Source organism: Parasteatoda tepidariorum, chromosome 9 (assembly GCF_043381705.1).
Source record: "Parasteatoda tepidariorum isolate YZ-2023 chromosome 9, CAS_Ptep_4.0, whole genome shotgun sequence".
Lineage (NCBI taxonomy): Eukaryota > Metazoa > Arthropoda > Arachnida > Araneae > Theridiidae > Parasteatoda > Parasteatoda tepidariorum.
In genome coordinates, this window is record NC_092212.1 from 44,762,047 (window position 1) to 44,782,487 (window position 20,441).

Genomic DNA, 20,441 nt, shown 5'->3' on the forward strand with positions numbered 1-20,441 from the left:
ACTAATTCTAAACTAAATCCAGTATTTTTTTTAGAAAAAATGTAAACTGTAGTCTGATTAAAATAATATTAAAAATCAAAAACAAATTAAGTTATGTATGAGTCTAAAAAAAAAAGAAGAAAAGTAAATTAAGAAAACAAAAAAATACATATCATTGCTAGCAATTCTTCAATCAAACAAATAGAGAAGAATCATTTTTTAAAAAATTAAGATGTTATGCCATGAACATTGCACCAGGTTTTCTTAAGAAGGCAGTTAAGCAAATAGTTTTTTATATAATGCATTTCTGTAGAATTTATCGTATCACAAAATTATAGGATATCCGCGCACCTGGAAAGTCATAAATTTCGGCATTGAACAAAATTTGTCATGATTTTAACTTTTTTTTTAAAAAAAAATCATGGATTTAGGTCGCTGAAAAATTTTACTTTTAAAATGGAATTCCCCATCCCATTAAATTTCATGGTGTAACGAATATCTGAATTTGTAACAAAATCCCCCTTTCTGATGAATAAGAAAAGTATCTTTAGAATACAATTCTCCAGAAAAAAGAAAGAAAAAATTATTTGCTTTTGTATTTTTTTTCTCCAGCTATTTTATTGCTTCAACTCTTTCTTTTAAATTTAAAATCAATAAATATGAAGATGCAGAGTATAACAGTTTTGGTTATACCTATCGTTTCAATTAAGGTTATTACAATGCTTTTTAAATTTATTGTTCTGTTTTTGTCGGAGAAAATAGTAACTTTGTTAAATCATGAAAAGTTCTTGGAATTAGTCATGGAAAGTCATGAATTTGAAAATCTAAAATGTAGCAGATACCCTAAAATTAGTTCACACACTTTTTCAATAATCAAAATTAGCCTTAGGGAACGAAAATATATAAATTCAAGAAAAAAATTTTATTAAAAGTTTTACAAAAATAGATTTCTTTTTCTTAAAAAGAATATAAAATAGGACTTTAATAGTTAAACAATAACATAACAATATAAATGCAATCTGTATTTGGCAACAAAACAAATTATTTTTCAAAATGATCAACAGGATAATGCTCATGATACTGTTCAACATGAGCTTTTATATATTGAAGTTGTTCTTCAACATGCGGTGGCATTACATCATAAACTTCTTTTAACATTTCATCAATGGGAGCTTTCTTCAATTTTTCTGCTTTCACAACAGTCTGCATTACCTTGAAGATATAATTAAGATTATTAATAACTTTACATATATTTCAAAATATATAAGCGTTAAATATAGAAAAACAAAGCTAAAACTTTATGCAGCAAGTAAAATAGTAGTATTTAATTATCTTTATGCAACAATTTCGAATAGATAGTTTTATGTTATTTAAAATAGACATTGCTAAAAGAAAATAGCAACTGAATACTAAATTAGATATTAATATTTGTAAAAAATGTTAACTTTAAGTCATTTTAATTTATGTTTTGTGGCTGATTCTTTCATTTTTCCTTGTTAAGCAAACATTTTGCAGTCTATGAGTATAGTAATTTCCTAAATTTTTGTATTTTACTTGCTTGCGTTGCTTTATATATCTCATCTATAAATACATTTTACATCAAACGGGCTATGATTTAAAAGTTTTCCTCCAGGCGGTGGGAAGGAACTTAGAGAATGTGATAAAGTTGCGTTAGTAGCTGCTGGAATTTCTGACGTACTATTTTTCTAAGTTAAATCCTTTTCTTTCATATCTAACAGCAAAATAAATCATATGTAGTTTTATCGGTTTTTAGATCTCTCTTAAAGGCAAACCTCTATAGCAGCTTTAGGAGTTTTGCAATTGGAACTTGTTCTCTCATTCATTAAATTCAAGTCTTTTAGTCTAGCTTTGTATGCATTCTAATACTCTTTTCAAAATGAAGTTCTAAAATTCTGCAATACATACATCTTATGAATTGTTTGATTCATAAACATTTCATTCAATTTATAAATTCATTACGATTTTATGTACACAAAATTATAAATTTCAGTATTTGGAGACAATTTTAGTCTTGCTTAAACTTGTATGTTAAATAAAATTTAAAAAAAAAAACATAGCTGATCAAACTTAATTGAGAAAACACATCTACAGTAATTAGGAAGTATTATTAAAACTAAATTGTAATTAAACTTGTACAAATAACATAATTAAAACTAAAATATAGCATATTTTAGTATGTTTATATCATCAATTTGTTTCAGCTTTTCGCTTCCTATGTGAGGAAAGAATTTTCATTCAGAAACACGTTAGTTTATGCGCTCATGCTTATGATGACCCACTACCTCAATATATCAGTTTTTAGTTCTTTGTTGCCAATATGAAATATAAATGACATTGGTTTCTTAACAATATATGCATTAGTGCTTTATATAATATAGATACAAAACATTTGAAATCTTTTCTTGTCATATTTTCACCAGCTACAATTAAAGTAATGCTTTTAAATCATCCCAAATATTTATACCTCCCTAAATTAACACTAAAACTAATTAAATTTTTTTATAAACACAATAAGAAAAATGTTCATGTTTAATATAGTTACTTGTTTTTTAGTTTCTTCTTTCCATGCTTTTTCTTTTGCATCATCCCACCAGCCTTGGTTCTCCATGTATTTTCTCAAACGAGTTATTGGATGATCTTTCTGATGCCAAAATCTAACTTCATCCACAGATCTATATGCACTGCTGTCATCTGATGTGCTATGATGTCCTATTCTGGATAATAGAAAGCACCAAAATTAATATTTTAAAATTGATATACAGATTATATAGCCCAGAATCAGAACTATTAAACATGCACCACATAGCTTAAACCTACTTACAGGTTTAAAAAAAACCTACTTTAAAAAAAGGCTGTAATTGCATAAAATATAGGGAAACCGAAAGCTCAAGCATCTTAAGAAGATCCTTTAATCAACAAAATCTCAGTTCTATTAATATAATACAAAATTACTGAGAATTATCAGAGAAACTTTGAGTCAAATTAGCTTCTAAAAAATAGATTAACTAAAATGCATACATTGCTTTGCAATTGCAATATATAAAATTTAATTACTCTATAATTGTGTTGTTTCATTCGTAATCATTATTAAGTTTTTTTTTATATTATGCACTTTTTTTGTTGATATTATTATGTTTTTCTTGCATTTTTCATCCACTGTGGAGACATGCATGAACAATATAATTTAGCCATTGAACTTTTTATAATTTATTGCATTGCGTTGTGTGAAAATGATATGATTTAATGAGCAAAAAATATTCATTTCCCTTCCAGAATATTGGTAAATTTTTAATTTAATTATTTATCAAGTTTTAGCTACTTATGTGACAGCTATGGAATGACTCTTTTATGCCTTTTATTTATTTATTTTTGCACCCTAATTTTTTTTTCCAAATGTTTTTAATACATAATATTAAAATCTATTTACAAAAAGAAATACATCAAGTGTTTCTTATCCAAGAGTGAGCATAAAATATAAGTAACAAATAAATCCTTAGTTCAGTGTATATATATAAGTTAAAAATCCTTTTTGTCTTTATTTTATATATATATATATATATATATATTTGTANGTCGAAAACAAAACGCAAAGGTGCTGGCGCATTTGGAAAGTTTTTTCATGCAAACGAGAAAGCTCCATTCCTATTGCGAGTTACTGCGCTACGTTATTTGTCGCCAAGCTTTCAGCCGCTGCAGGGAAAGTTTGCCTATCTTTTCTTCGCCGTTGTACCAGCATAGCCGCTGCCGGCCACTGTTTTGAACACTTATTGTAATCCCATGCCATTAAATTTGCTTTTAAAACATAACTTCATCGTTCTTTGTGTGTTTTTGCCTCATATAAGAACATAAACTTCGACGCCCTCTTGCGGTTTTGGGTTTTGTTTTCGACCATGCATTCTTTGATAAAAATCGTTTGTCTGGGTGTGTACTATCACTTCCTAAAATTTTTCCCATCTTTTTAGAATCACCCTGTATATATATATATATATATATATATATATATATAGAGAGAGAGAGAGAGAGAGAGATTGGTTATTCAACATAAGCTGTCATTTATGTTTTATGATACTATAACTTAATCTATGATAATTGCTATTGAAATCAATAAAATTTTAATGAACAAATAAATTTCATAATTAAACTTTTTCTAAAAAAAAACATTTTACTCTTTTAATATCCTATGACAAGTGATTAATTAAAAACTTTTATCCTATTCAAGCAGAACAGAAGTTAAAATGTTATTTAAAAAAATATTTGTTTTAATGCATAAGATAAACAAATTAATATGGAAATATTTTACAGGAATTTTTTATCGTAAAATAGTGGATCATTATAATTAGCAATATTTACCTATAAGTCATAGCTTCAATGAGAACAGGTTTTGATTCTTCAATAACTAACTGTCTGGCAGATTTAACTACATTATATACTGCAAGAATATCATTTCCATCAACTCTTATTGAAGGTATACCATAAGCAGGGCCTCTTGCAGCTACAGATACCAAAAAAGAAAAGAAAAATACAAAAATGCATTTTTATTTAATCTAAATGAATATTAATATACTAAGAACTGGACTTTAAGTTTGGCAACCCAATCTGACAATTAACTGATTGATCTAAAAAAGTACTATTAAAGCATTGGTTTAAATAGTGAAAAAGCTGCAAGATTTTAGAAATGGATATAAGAAATATTTTCCAATAAATAGATTTGAAATTTGTTCAAATAAAGTTAATAAATAAAGTTTAAAACATAAAATTGTACCAAAAATAAAAGGTTACCCTTACCTACTCCATCACCTTTATATTGCTCATGAGTTGGAGTTGATATAGCATAACCATTATTACGGCTAAAAAATGAAAATTTCATATGTTTTTAAATAATCAGTGAGAATTTCATATGTTTTTAAATAATCAGTGAAAATTTCGGATTTTATGCTTTATATCTATATTGTAATGCACTAAAAAAAATAGACCACCCTGAATAACTTTTGATCTCATAAATGGATTTTCACGTTCTAAGACTAAATCTTAATGGTTTGATGACCTCAAATATTCTCTGAATAAGCACACCTTTTTTCTGACAGATTCGAATTTCTGACCCCCGAAATATAGGGGGCAGCCCCAACCTGAGAAATATGGCCCCAATAGATTGGTCAGGAGAGCGTTCCAAAGTTTACTTTACTTAATGTTAATTTTACTTTCTGCGTATTTCACGATATCTCAAAAAATTTTAAGCGAAATATAAATTATCACACAGAATTATAAAATTTGTTAGTTTAATCTAAATATAATCCCATGAAAAAATTAAATTTCAATAAATATTTATTATTTTGTTAGTAATAGTCGAAAAAATTTTAAATTGTAAGTTATACAATTGTTTACATCATTCTAAAGTATGTCATTTTACATGGCAAAATACAAAATTTGAGCAAAAAATTGGTCGAATAGTTTTTGAGTAATCGAATTTTACCGAGGTATACTTTAAAGTAATGTAAAAAATAATAAATATTTGCTAAATTTTCTTTTTTGCATGAAATTATCTTTGGATAAACAAATTTTATAGTTGTGTGCAAAAGTTTTTCAATTTTCAAAGTAAAATTAACAATAAGGGGTTCAAACTTTGGATCACTCTCCTGACCAAACTATGAGTACCATATTTCTCAAAATATGGCTCTCCCTTATATTTTAAGGTCAGAAATTCGAATATGTAAAAAAAAAGGTATGTTTATTAAGAGAAGTACGTTTTTGTGTCTGATTTTGTAACTTAGAATATCCTCTGTACTTATTAATTAGCATACTTGAGGTCACCTTCTCGAACTATTGAGGTTGAGATATACGATCATTAGATCAAAAGTTACGCTGCAGGGTGAATTTTTTTTGTGCACTATGAATATAACATATTAAAATCAGCACTGATACATTTATTTATAAAATTTTAGACAGCACACAGTGATGAAATTAATATTTTTATGCAATCTGTGACAGCAAGTTTTATAATTTTGAAGCAGTTTTAAAAACTTTTGGAGAAAAGCCCACAGTTGATTTCAAATTTTATAATATCAATTTAACTAAATGTTTCTAATTTTAAAAAAAAAACAAAAAAATAAATAAATAAAAATAAAAACAATTTAATGCAATTTGAAGCAAAATTCCTTATAATAGAATAGTTTCTTATAATAGAAACTATTTAAAACTTGGTGGTTGTGGAAAAATTTATTTAAGATAGTTATAAGTACAAATGTACTTATAACTCTCTTAAATAAATTTTTAAATGACTGTCTTAAATACATTAGAATGAATTGAAACAGATATGGCGTATTTTTTGCTTGTTAAAAAACAAGCTGAAGCATTGTAATATTTTGATAACTGTTTAATATTAAATGAAGTTATAGCAAAAAGGATAACTGATTTCATTAATATAATATTAAAGTAAAGATTGTTGTTGGTGGCAATTATTTTGTTACTGAAAAGATGAGAAGAACCACTATTTCTTAGATATTTATTGATTTATTTAAATTTTAGTTTCTAATGGAAAAATAATGCAAGAATCGAAGGATGAGCAAAGCCTTTCTCTTTCCCCTCTCTCAATAAAATTTGGGAAAAATTACTACGATAGTCACCACTCATCATTGGACACATCCATTATTTGAGCTTATTAAAAATGAAACCAATTACAATGATCAATTACAAATTTAAAATTTTTAGGTAAAAGATAAAACATTATAAAATATATCATAAACATATAATGATCTTCAATATTTATGTTAATCAGAGATGGGCATTTGTCATTCAGAATAATGAATAATTATTCAAAATCTGAATAATGAATGATGAATAAAGATTTATTCATTAGTCAGAAATATTTTGAATAAAGAATAAATTATTCGTTATTCAGTATCCTTTATTCATTAGTCAAAAATAACTGAATAATTTCACTGGTCAACAAAAATGGGCACCCAATACTCTAATTGACTACAATTATGACAACTACAAATAAAACGTTAATCCTTTTCAAGTATATTTATATAATGTTTGAGAAAATTTACTTTTGTCTAACGTAATGCATTCTTTTGAGAAATGGTTACATGGCAAAAAAGCGTTTAATTTTTTAAGTTAAAATTTTGTTTAAAAATTTAAAATAATATTATCGTTTGCTTTCAAAAACTATAAAAAATGGCGTTTTATAGTTTTTAGAACAAAATTTTAAAATGAACTTAAGTAACTAAACTGTTATAAACCTACTTTTTAGCACAACTAAGTATGTTACGCAGGAGTAAGTTAAAATAACATAAAAATAAATAAACATACTTGTCTTAGTTTTATAGTTTAATTCCTAAAATAAGAAGTTTAAGACCAAACGATGTTTTGCATTCCGTTATAGACATATCGATTGCATTTTTTGCTGGTTATTCAAAATTTTATTCAGAAAAATTATTCATGACTAATGAGTTTATTCATCAATCATTATTCAAAAAATTTTATACATTTGCATAATGAATGATTAATAATGACTAAATTTTCGTATGAATAATCATTCAGAATAAATTTATTCTGAATAAATTTAGTCATGAATAAAATTTTCATGAATGATGCCCATCACTGATGTTAATATTATCGAAGTTCATAATCCCAAATGGGTGATTGAGTCGTTTTAGTTCTTCAAGAAAAAGGTATTCAAGTTAATAACAATAAAAAGGTTTTAATAAAAAACAATTAACATCGTGGAATAAATTTAATATCATGGAATAAATTTTATAGCATGGAATAAATTTAGTATCGTGGAACTAGTTTTGATGTAATTGTTGAAAGTTTCAGTTTTAATCAGTCTATAGTTCTAATATAATCGAATCGAATAATCAGAAATCAAAATTTTCAGTTTCATTTTGGAAAGGTTGCCAACACCATCTGTAGATTTTACTAACAATCAAGAAAAGGTTCCTCTTTAACTATGCAAGTAAACTAAAAAAAAAACAATATCTATTTATAGAATTGGATTTTCATTACAAGTGTTTCCAGTGAGTAAGATTTAATAGATATTTTTAAAGAGAAAATAATTTGAGAATTAATTATAAATTTAAGAATTAAACAAAATTAAAAAGCTAGAAAATATGCAATGCTCAATATTTCATAACAATTCAAAGATCATAATCAAGTTTTAGCTGACCCCTACCAAAGAACTTTTTCAGATTTATGACAATTTTAGTTTGTAATATCTTTTACCATTCACCGCGGAGAAATTCCATTAAAAAGAAAACATTGGCAACATCAGCAACTCAAGTTAATCTATTATTTTTCTTTCTAGTTTGGAATATGAAAAATGCTCAGTAGCAATACTACTTGTACATTATCAATATTCAAGGTTCTAACAATTATTCTGTACCAGGGTTCGCATTTCGTCTGGAAGAAACTTATTTCTTGTAAGACTCAGAAAAAATGGAAGAAACTAAAAATGACCAATACAATTGTTTAGTAGCTAATATTATAGGAATAGCTTAAATTTAAACAAACTAAATTTAATACAGTACAATAGGGTTTGCAATAAATTTAATTCATTGGGTTTGTAATAAATTTAATACAGTTGGGTTTGTAAAGTTTTTCCTGTCAATTTTTTTTAAAATTTATTTTTAAATTATTTTAATTTTATTGAGATTTTAAAATCTCTATCTTTCATATAAGAGTAAATTGGAGTATTCGTATTTAACAGTACTTGATTATAAAATTTAGTAGGTTAGTCTTTGATTTTTTAAAAATGAAATATTAAATAACATGGAAATTAATACTATTTTTTAGACTAGATTAAAATTAAAAATGTGTAAAAATTTTTTTAATATTTGATGTTTCCTTTTGACAAAGAGTTTCTTCTATTTGGGTTTGAAGAAACCTGTTTCTTCCAGAGACGTTTTTTTCTGCTGGAGAAGAAAGTTGCAATCCTTAATTTTGTGACTTATGTTGCTTAAGTCCAATTATAATAAAAAATATAAGCAGAAAAAAAATTAATGTTTTAGACTGACACTTTTTGAACTATATCGTTGTTTTTTATTTTATTTAGTAAGTTCTTGCTTACCAAAAAAATATGATGGGGCAGTTAAGAGTAGCAGCAAAATTAAAAGCAGCATGAGCATCCCCTTCACTAGAAGCTCCTTCACCAAAATAAGTGATGACACACAACCCTGATTGAGATCTCTTGAATGCATACGCAGCTCCAACAGCTAAAAATAATATAATTTACCTATTAATCAAATTTGTAGCAGAAAATTATGAGAAAAAATTCATATCTATAGTAAATTACGATGAAAAAAACATTGGAAAAAACAAACTTCAAAAACAACTTGAATTTTTAAGCCCAAACAATTAAAAGAAATCAGTAATTGAATTTCATGTAGTTGAAAGGTACATGACTTAGATATGGAAATGCCACAAACTGGATGTAAAAAAATATGTATTCATAAAGGGGAATTATTTAAATAATTTTAAAAAATTTCATACAAAAGTTTACTTATTATCAATTTGAACATATTTTGTATATCTTAATTAAAATTTTAACTATTACTTTCATTTTGAATGATTACTATAGATGTGGGCAATTCCATGATGTTAGATTTTAATAAACTTTCTCATTTTTAAATGTTTATTAGTATTTTTTTTTTTAAATTATATGAGTTGTTTTTCAATAGCCTAATATTATTATACCTAAAAAAAGGAAGAAAATTATAAATGTTTTACATAGAATAAAAATATTAAATGTAACTGATGTTACATAGAAAGGACATTGAGTAAAATATATTTTAATTCTGAAATTTTCTTTCTTTTATAAGCAATGTAGGAATTATCTTTTTGAAACTTATTTTAAAAAAATTCAAACAAACAGGAAACACTAAAAGTACATATGAAATTAAATATAAAAAATTGTTAACAGAGAAAAAGCTTTTTTGACTGATATTACAGTTTTTATGTGACTTATGTTACAAATACAAACTAGATTAAAATTTGAATAAACATTTTCTTATTAACATTACAAAATATTTAACTACAATTTTTGATTTTATATCTAAAATAGTTAATAAAAAAGCTAAACAATTTGTTAATGATTAAATGTTCAGTTTTTGTTAGGTTATCCCTTGTTCATGGAATTGCCTATGTATACATTATTAAGCTTTTTCAATTAAAAAACAAAAAAGGAAAAAGAAGAAGAAAGAAAGATGTTTTTGGCCTCACCAGTCTATATGGGGTTAGTGTAAATAATTAATAATATCGATAATTTAAATCTATTTTAATTTATGTTCCTCATACCTAAAATAAAACTGTTTTAAAGACAAGCTATTACATTAGAAATTTATGTTTAATGTTTTATTTATTAGAAGAATTTAATTTAATTAAGTTGAATTCAGTTTTTATTTTATAAAGTAATTAGACAAATCAATATTAAGTAACAGGAGAGAGGTAGAAGCCTTTACTGAATTTGGAACATATTTTACAACTGCTAAAAATAATAAAATCCCATGCTATATAGGTGATAAGAATTTTAAATTAACAAAAAAAATAGTTGAAATTTGTCTTAGTTTTTTCCAAATTTACTAAACGAAATTTAATCGAATTTATTAAATAATAGCCTTTAATGTGGATAAAATTTTTAAACATATAAATATTTCTAAAATTACTCTAATTTATTGAATTATTATGCTAATAAAATATGTGTTAGCAATTAACTTCCAGACAGATAGCTCAATTAGATTAAATTGAGTTATTTATTTTCTAAAGTATGCTACTGAACAATTAGAAAAGGCATTAACAGTAAAATACGTAAGAATTTTAGGCTGATTAAATGTAAATGAATGATTTGGTTAAAATTAGTATAAAGTAAGAGTAATAATTATTCCAATTAAAGCTGTGTCAGTAATTAACCAATATTATTAGCACACACGCAGATAGCTTAATTTTGATTTCTCCTCGTTAACTCCATCAAGTCATTTGTTCGTTTAAACTCATGATTGGTTAATTAGAAAAGGCAGTAACAATAAAAATATGAAATTATCATAATCATTCATAGTATAATGTCTCTGATTATTAAAAGCAATGATTAAAAATTAAATAAGAGGCATTAAAACAAAGAGATTTAAAATTTACTTTACCACCACAAAAATCTTATTTTTTAATTTGCTGCTAAGAATCAAGAATGCTGTCATGAAATGCAAATGAAAGTTTAACAGAAATGAAAGTGTAAGTTTGAGTGATAAATAACAAAATTATTGCAACTCTTCCAATTAACTCTGTCCCTTTACCCTATGCATGATATTGTCAGCTTTCAAGTGAAATATTTTAAGTCAAGATATTCTAGTTGTTAGTTGTTTGGTTTTGTAGTCTAAAATGATATAATCTTTAGACTGGTGAAATTTATTAAGTAATATTTTCATTAAGTACAAATATTTTTCTTTAATATTTCTCGAACATTACAGTGAAACTTCTAGGAAAGAACACCTCCATGTAAGGACCTCTATTTGTGATCACTTTTAGGAGGCACGGAATTTTTTCTGTATACTTTGTGTTGAAGAAAACCTTTAGGAAAGTCCATCAAAACCTCTTCCAGCGATCAGGCAATCCTTTGCAGCAAATGCAGTTAATTAAATAATTAAGAAAAGGTTAATTAAGTAAACACGAAAAAATATCTAACAAAAAATGTTAAGAAAACAAATAAGAAAATTAAAATGTATACCAAATATCTGTTTGAGGCTCTTATTTATAAAGCTCTTTTTGACGATTTCTGAAAGAGATCTACAACCTCATGTTGTAGTCAGAGTGCACTAAAAACAATGCTATCAATGATTTATTTTGAGAGTTGAAAGTTAAATTAGAAGGAAAAAAAAAGAGAATCTCAAATAAACAAGCTTTAAAGCTAATTTTTATGATATAAAATTAAATGCAAATTTAAAAACATAATTGTTTACTTATTTAAAATAGTTCTATCTTTCATAATTGGAAAATTTGTTTTTAAACATAATTTTATCGGTAGGAGTCCTTTTTGATGACATTAAATTTCATTCATCGATCCGGTTTTCATGACACCAACTCAAGTTGCATTTCTGCACTAAGAAAGTGACACTGAGTAAAATTAAAATTGCTTGCGAAAAATCACGTAACTTAGACAACATTTCGAAGTCAATGAAGGTAGTCCCGAAGAATAACCAACCGCCATTAACAATCATTTTACTGTGGAAGAGAGAGCGGTCTCACCCGAGAGGTTTCACTGTATTTTTATCATGTAATATTTCAAAACTGCAATCATCAGTCTGCATGTTTCATTTACAAATCAATGATATATAATAAAAAATAATAATAAAACAGTGTGAGATACTAAGGTTGCTGTAAAAAAACAAAATAATAATAATAAACAGTCACTACAGCACCTAAGAATTCTCACATTTATTTAAAATGGAAAAACTCAGTGGAAAAACTTCAATTTTGTTTTTTAGAAAGACTATAAATTTTGCTTAAAAAAATCTATGGTCAGCTGTAAATGCAATGCATTAATTTATACTGCAAATTCCTTAAGTTAAAGAGTTTTCAATAATATTAATAAGTTTTATAAATAGCTTTTTAATTTTTTATGACCTTCTCAAATTTGCTAATTATCAAGTAATTTCACAAAACTCTTTAATTTCGGAAAGTAAAACTGATTGCAAAGATACAGTCCCGTAGAAAATTAATTATAATTAAATTTACTATTAAAATTTAATTGATATATAGCAATGTAATAAACATAATTTATAGCTTGTTAAAAAAAATTACTGTAAATATACTTTCCTTAAAAAGGCAAAAACATAAATCAATGTGCATTTTCCCATATAAAAATTATATTAATAATAATTTCAGTAGAAGAATTTATGATACACATTATATTTAAATACCTACTTATGGATATAAAAAAGAGGAGTTGAGAAGAAGAGAGAGGAGGAGAAAAAAAAGGAGTTTAAAGTTAGGTAGGCAAAATCTAATTTTAAGCCAGAGTATTTTTTATAAAATTTTATAACCAAAATATACCATGTGGCATCTGAGTTGCTAATGGTGATGATATTGAAACAAAATTTAGAGATTTCATTCCATAATGAACAGGCATTTGGCGACCTTTAGCAATATCATTTTTATTCCCATAGCACTGATTCACAAACTGGTCTAAGGTAAAACCACGATACATCAGTACACCTAAAAAAGCCAGTAAAAATTATGATACAATAAATTAGAACGGTTACAAAATCTTAAATCAATGACATTAAATAATTATACATGCTATAAATGAACAGCAAAATATAAATACTTTTCATAATTAAAGAGGATGTTTATTAATTTTAAAAGAGAGAATGTTATTAAATAATTTAAGCTCTTATCAAATATCAATTTATTTTTGTTTTCTAACTTCAGTCAGGCATAATATACAAATATTTCATATTTGGCGCAATAACCAATTTCTTATTTAATATATTTTTCTCTTACTTTAATTAAAAATTTCTCATTTAATTGAAATAAAAAAAATAGTAAACACAGAAGGTGAGTTCAAAATTGTAATCTCCCCTTTTTCTTTTAAAAAAAATTTTAAAAAGTAAAGATTGAAACAAAATTTTAAAATTATTTGAAAAGTAATTTTTAGAATAAACTTTTAATTTATTCTAAAAAATATTATCTGAATAATAAAGATTGATTAATCACATGTCAACCTTCTTAATTCTGATCATTTTTTTTTTAAATTAATAATGAACAGTTTCTTTTTACCCTAGGTACAGTAGCCATTTAACAACACAAAAAGAAATTGTTTAGTTCATGCTGTAGATTTAAATTTACAATAACAACTCAATGTCTCTGTCATATTTTTATTAACTTTTGTCTATTTCATTCACTTTTTTAAAAAAATTAATTCTGTTATGTATACTATAATGAAGAAAACTAAAATCTGCATTGATAATTCATCACGAAACATTTCTATAGTAAATATAAGAAATTACATTCACCAGTATTATTCACTAGTACCTATTAGATCAAAAAAATATTTTTTGTGCTTTTACATGTAAATATATATTATATTCACAGAGATAACTGAAAACCATAAATACAAACAGAAGTAAAAATATTTAAATCAAAATTGTGATAAATTTTGGGTGGAAAACAAGCCTTGTTTTTATAAACTCTTGAGCTTCCTAAAGACAAACATCCTTGACTTTCATAGAATTAAAATATCTGGATGTTTTTGTGTTTAGCATATGAAGTATCAGTGAGCTCTAGAACATAAAATTTGATCCTACTCTGCTTTAACAGTAATTCTATCCAATAAATAACCAAATAATTTTATAAATTTAATTAAAAATCAGGAAAACAATAAACTCATGGTCTAATTACTAGTTAACATAATTGCCATATTAAGGCAGCGCATAGGTAAAATCGAAAAATATAGTTTTTATATTGTGCTTTGAAAAAAAAATTTTTTTTTTACAGTCATTAATTAACATTAAATTACAAATTCTTCAAACACTTTTCTGTAATATTAATACACAGCATTTAAATAATAAATTTTATTTACATTGTTCAGAATAATTATTTTCACAATCATAAATTAATAGTTCCACTTAAAAATCATACTTATATTAATAAAATATAGTTTGTAACATTTTTTTGGGAGAAGGAAAACACACATTCATTGAAGAAGACTTAGTGCTTGTTGTTAATAAATGTCATTGCATGCAAAAACAAAAAAAAAATTATTAGTTTATAAACCAAAACACAGATAAATAATATAATAGTTTTGACAGTAAAAATACCTTGCGATTCTAAAAATAATTCAGAAAAAGTAGTACCTGCTTCCCTGTATTGTCCAAATATCATGTCTTGAGGATCCAAAGCAGCTGCACTACCAAAGTGGGTACCTTCTTCTCCAAAACTTGTCATATAAAAAGAAATCCTACCCTGCCTCTGAGATTCATACAGAATACGATCCATAGTATTCAGTAATGTCATTCCTTTATAAAGCTTTGTTATAGTCTCTTCGCCAAGCTGTTTATTTAAAATAAAATGCAAATGTTAAAAAATAATACTTAAGCAGATAATAAATATTTGAATATTAATAAGCAATTTATTAATAACAACATCGTTAATATGAAAATTTTCTGTATACAAATGCCAAAGCCTTAGCACCTTAACAGTTAACTTATTTACAAAAGGGAAAAAAAAAGAAATAAAAACAGTATATTTGTGTTCTTTTTTAATAACATCCACTTCAAATATTTACAGAATTTTTTTGCCTCTTTGCAGTTATAACTATACCCTTTTTCCAAAATTATAATTGTTAAAAATTCTTAAAATAAATGTACTATAATTATCATTTTTATCTTAAGAAATCAATGATTTTCAGCTTTATATTAAATTATAGCACTTCGGATCAGTTTTAACTTTGATCACAAATCAGTATTATTTGCATTATATACAAAATATATTAATAAAATGTAAAACAATTAAAAAGAGAATATAAAAATTCAAAATAATTAATTTGATCAATAATTGTAAACACTAAATAGCTGACATTAGCAATTTATCCATACAACATACAAGAAGAAGCGTAGAAACATAAGTTTAAAAGTGGATTCAAGATGCAAAAGTATTAAATTTATTATTCACTTAAGTAAATATAATGAACATGAATTTAAAAATAAAAACAACAATAAAATCAATATTTAAATTTTTCAAAACCTATTGATCAAGAAACCAAAAATTATTTTGTTTCACTTTATCAGCTATCTTTTATTAACCTTGTGACATAAGTAAGAAATGAATGAAATATTGAAGAAATATTTCAGAGGATATGGTTAAAATATCTACAATCAAATATAATTTTTCAAAATGAAATGTTTAATAAATTTTCAAAAAAATTAGTTAGATAGAGATAAATTACCTTAGGGTCATGAGAAGGATCAATAATATTTCCATCACGGTTCATAACTCTGTATACAGGAATTCCATCATAAACATCTGATCTAACAAATTCTAATTTTTCAGTCCATTGTGATTGTGAACCAGGAAATTGTGGTTTATCAAACTCTTCCAATTTTGGAATATTTTGAGATGTGCACAAAAGCTATAAGAAATACATAAAATATTTAAACATAAAAGAAAAAGTTACAAAACATGTTAAATCAGACAATTATGAATTTCATCATAAACAACTGAACAAACAAATTCTAAATTTTCAGCCAATTGTGAATGTGAACCAAGAAACTGCAGTTTTACAAACTATCCAATTGCGGAATATTTTGAGATGTGCACAAAAGCTACAATAAATACATAAAATAATTAAATGTGTAATAAAAAGTTTCACAATTTGTTTCATCAGATGTTTATGAATCTCATTATAAACATCTGATCTAACAAATTCTAATTTTTTGGCCCATTGTGGTTATGAACCAAGAAAGTTGGGTTTATTACAATCCTCCAATTTTATTTTGAAATATTTTGAGGTGTACAAAGAATAATAGAGAAGATTTTCACATCGGCACTTATGCCAAAATAATAGCCAACTTTGTATGACTTCTAGGAAATGACCCATGAGAAATCAAATAAAAACAAAAGTTAAAAAATCCTTTGGCGCCATAGCAAGAGTGGGGATATTTCCGTATCTTGATCTGTGGCAGAATAATCGCCAAGTCTTGGCAACTTCCGGGCAGCAGCCCGCGAGAAACAAAAAAAAATTTAAAGAGGACAACTCGAAGTGTATAGCTCGTAGCCACTCCGGGGCAAACATCTACATGTTTTTTTTTTTAAAAACTTGCAAATTTAAAACCTATTTGGCACCTTGGCGATTGTAGTTAGTGCAACAGATCAGGATACGGAAAACACTTTGGCGCCATAGCAAGGGTATTAGTTGTGTACAATATTCTTGAATGATAACATAATAAAAGGTTTTAACATTTTATTAAAGTGCATATTTATGAAACTCATCACAAAATCCATTAGAGTTTTAAAAATTGATTTTAAAAATTGAAGTTTATCGAATTTCGATACCTTTGCAAAAGCATCAAAGAATACTTGCATAATATGAAGTAAATAATGAAGATTGTTAAGCAGTTAAAATAGCAATAATTCATTACACCATAACAAATTTAAAAAACATTAGGGTCTTCTATAAAGCAAATAAATCGTTGTCAGCACGTTATATCTGGTGCTTTTTAGAAATGGTAAATATTCTTAACAACCATATTATTTCTGTATTTATTTTAATCAGTCCTCTATACTTCATAATATTGAAATACTAAGTTAGCTTTGTAGACATATACACTATACTATCTTTAAAATTGAATCAGTAAAACTGTTTCATACTCGTTTGCCATAATTTTGCCCAAATTTCAAAGTATTTGGTAAATAAGTTGAAGTCTTCAGTAACTGTAATTTGAAGCTGATAAAACCACACGATTTTAAAGCATTCAGTGTAGCCATTAATATAGTAAAATTAATTTAAAAAAGAACAATTAAAAAATGTAGCTGGATTCTGCGTCACAGCAACTAAACAACTACAATAAAAGTCTCAAATCATTAATTTGATCTATTTGGTTATTTCTTATTTACTTGTTTTGATAAGAAGCGTTTTCGGTACATTAATTTTGCCCAACTACTGCCCTAGAGAAAATTAAAAAATAAAATCTTGAGTGGCCGAGAGTGCATGTTCTCCGATCCAGTACTCCCCAGAGGTATTGATTTGTTAAGGGAACTTTATTTTATTTTATATTCATCGATGAACAGCCGACCGAATTTTGAGTTTACGACTAATGTTCAACTCCGTAGCTTTGTAATTTTGAACCAATCCAGAAAGCAAGGAAACTCCTCCTGGATCAGTAACCCCAAAGGTATTGATTTGTTATGGGAACATGGAGATTTAACGTGCATCAGCCACCATTTTCAACACGGGGAGTTTTTGGCCGGCGGGGATCGAACCCACGAGCTCTTGGACATGGACCCAGTGCCCTACCAATCAGGATATGATCTCAACAGATGTAGCACGTACCAGTCACCATTTTGTTCACGAAGAGCCATCGGCCAGCGGGGAACGAACTCACTCCCTACCAAATAAGCTATCTTGGCCCCAAGGAGGAAAAGGCATTATTATAATTGTTTAAGTATTTAGCAACAATCTAAATTTAATAATTTTTTGAAATTAAGTTTAGTATTAGAAGAATCCATTGTTAACAAATGCAACAATATCTTCTTTAATTACAAAAATACCCTTTATTCAATTATCTTGCTTTTTCATAAATTCTTGATAATATAAACCGTTTCCCGTTCCATACTTCTAAAACAATTGTCAAGTAATCCTAGACATGAAAAATATCCTCAGATTTATCGGGACAAAAGTATAAATATTATTTGGTGAATTTTAAAAGTCATTATTTTGCATTTTTAAAACCGTTTGACCAATAGACCGTTAAAATTGTTATAGCTATGTAATAAATATAGCTATTATTAGTAACAGCCGATAATTATTAATAATAACCAAGTTTTTTGGTTAATGCGATAAATTATGAATATTAATCACTTTAATTAGTTATTATTAATAATTGCCAATGAAGGTTGGTGGGAGCTGCGTTGGCACAGGGGCTAGAGCGTTCGCCTTCCAATGAGGTGAGCCGGGGCTCGATCCCGGCGATGGCAGGTCGATACGAATTCCGCAACCGGCTTGCACCGACCACAGTGCTGACGTGAAATATCATCAGTGGTAGACGAATCATATGGGGTTAAAGTTCTCTAGTCGTCATTTTAACCATGGGAGGTTCTCATGGTTTTTCTCTCCATGTAACGAAAATGCAGCTTAATTCCATCAAAAATAATTCCATCAAAATTCTTACAATACTTGATCCAGGAGATCCTTTGACTTCTGTATTGGGTTCAAAATCACAAAGCTTCGGCGTTGAACATTAGTAGTCGTAAATCCTACAAGTGGTTCAGCCGTTCAACGACGGTTATAAAATAAAATGAAGGTTGGTGAACAGCGATGGCTCAGGGGATGTGCGTTCACCTTCCAATGAGGTAAGCCGGTGTCGAATCCCAGCGATAGCTGGTCGATACGAATTCCGCATCCGGCTTGCACCGACAGCAATGCTGACTTGAAATATCCTCAGTGGTAGACGGATCATTAGTTAGATTCCCCTTACCATCAAGCTAACAGTGAGAGGTTCTCGGTCTTCCTTTCTATATAACGCAAATGTGGGTTAGTACCATCAAAAAGCCCACCACGAAGACAAATTTCTCCTAATATTTGATCCAGGAGTTCCCTTGTCTTCTGGATTGGGATCAAAACTACTAGGCTACGTAGTTGAACTTTCGTAGTCGTAAACCCGAAAAATTGGGTCGGCTTTTCAACGATGGTTATAAAATAAAGGTTTGTTAAGTCGTGATGGCTCAGGCAGCAAAGTATTCGTCTTCGAATGAGGTGAACCGGGTTCGAATTCCAGCCCCAGAAAGCATGTAACCTTACGACAACCTTGTGTTTTAACTTTATTTTCATTGTCACGAAAAGGTTTGCAGTAAAAACCTTTTTTCAATGACGTAAAAATATTGCAATTTCCTACCTTCCCTCCTTAAAGGAAAAGTAAATGATTTTTAAATCTTTTTTAAAAAATATTGTTATTTAGGTCAAAAAACAAGGAAATTGTAAACCTTATTTTTTGCATTTTTGTTTGCTGTCATGATTAGATTAGCAGAAATATTAAGCGAAAACCTTTTTCAAAGGAAACGAAATAAAGCAAATATTAACCTTTTCAGCGAAAATATTAATAAATAATAAGAAAATATTTTGCAAAGGACCTCATTTAAGGGAAAGCAAATAAACGAGCATAAGACCATATTTTTGGATTGTTTTTTAAGGTCTGCGAAAGTACAATACGAAAACTTTCTTTTAAAGGTTTCTCGACACAAGTATAAGTAATAGTTATTTTTTAGAAACTTTTCATTCAAAGAATCTCATTAAAAAATAAATAAAATTTAAAAAAATTTTAATCTGGAGTTTAAAATTGACTCTTCAAAATTTTTTTACAAATATTACTTTTTTCTCGAATTTGGCTTTAGGGGTCCTCTCGTTCATTTTACTTTATTGCAAACCTAGTTATGGTATAGCAATAAAATATCCGCGAAGAGAAATTTTATTTAAAATATTTATATACAGAAAAAATTTGCCCAAATGTCTATTGTGAGCTAGAGGGTCATCGATATTAAGACTCTACGATTTATGACTAACGAGGAGTGATGGTGAAAATAAAATCAGCATTGTGCACCTACCGCCTTTATTTCCCTGACAAGCTGGTACCCGCTCTAAAACTGGGTGGATTCAAAACCTAGACCCACATTTTTTTTCATCATATCTTTGGAGTGAATTTAAGAACATTTTGTTCACAGAACTCGATGTATAGTGTGCAAAATAA

The 20,441-nt window shown here is 27.0% G+C and overlaps 1 protein-coding gene across 1 annotated transcript; it reads right to left on the reverse strand.

Annotated features, from left to right (window-relative positions):
- Nucleotides 1-888: 888 nt before the first annotated feature.
- LOC107446536 (Branched chain keto acid dehydrogenase E1 subunit alpha) lies at nucleotides 889-17,540 on the reverse strand (the record flags this gene model as incomplete). Its single annotated transcript, XM_021145395.2, is given in 9 exon segments — nucleotides 889-1,191; nucleotides 2,543-2,714; nucleotides 4,351-4,492; nucleotides 4,786-4,847; nucleotides 9,065-9,209; nucleotides 13,036-13,197; nucleotides 14,838-15,033; nucleotides 15,929-16,111; nucleotides 17,350-17,540. Coding segments are annotated over 9 exon segments (1,350 nt in total). The 3' UTR covers nucleotides 889-1,020.
- Between the last annotated feature and the right edge of the window lie 2,901 nt (nucleotides 17,541-20,441).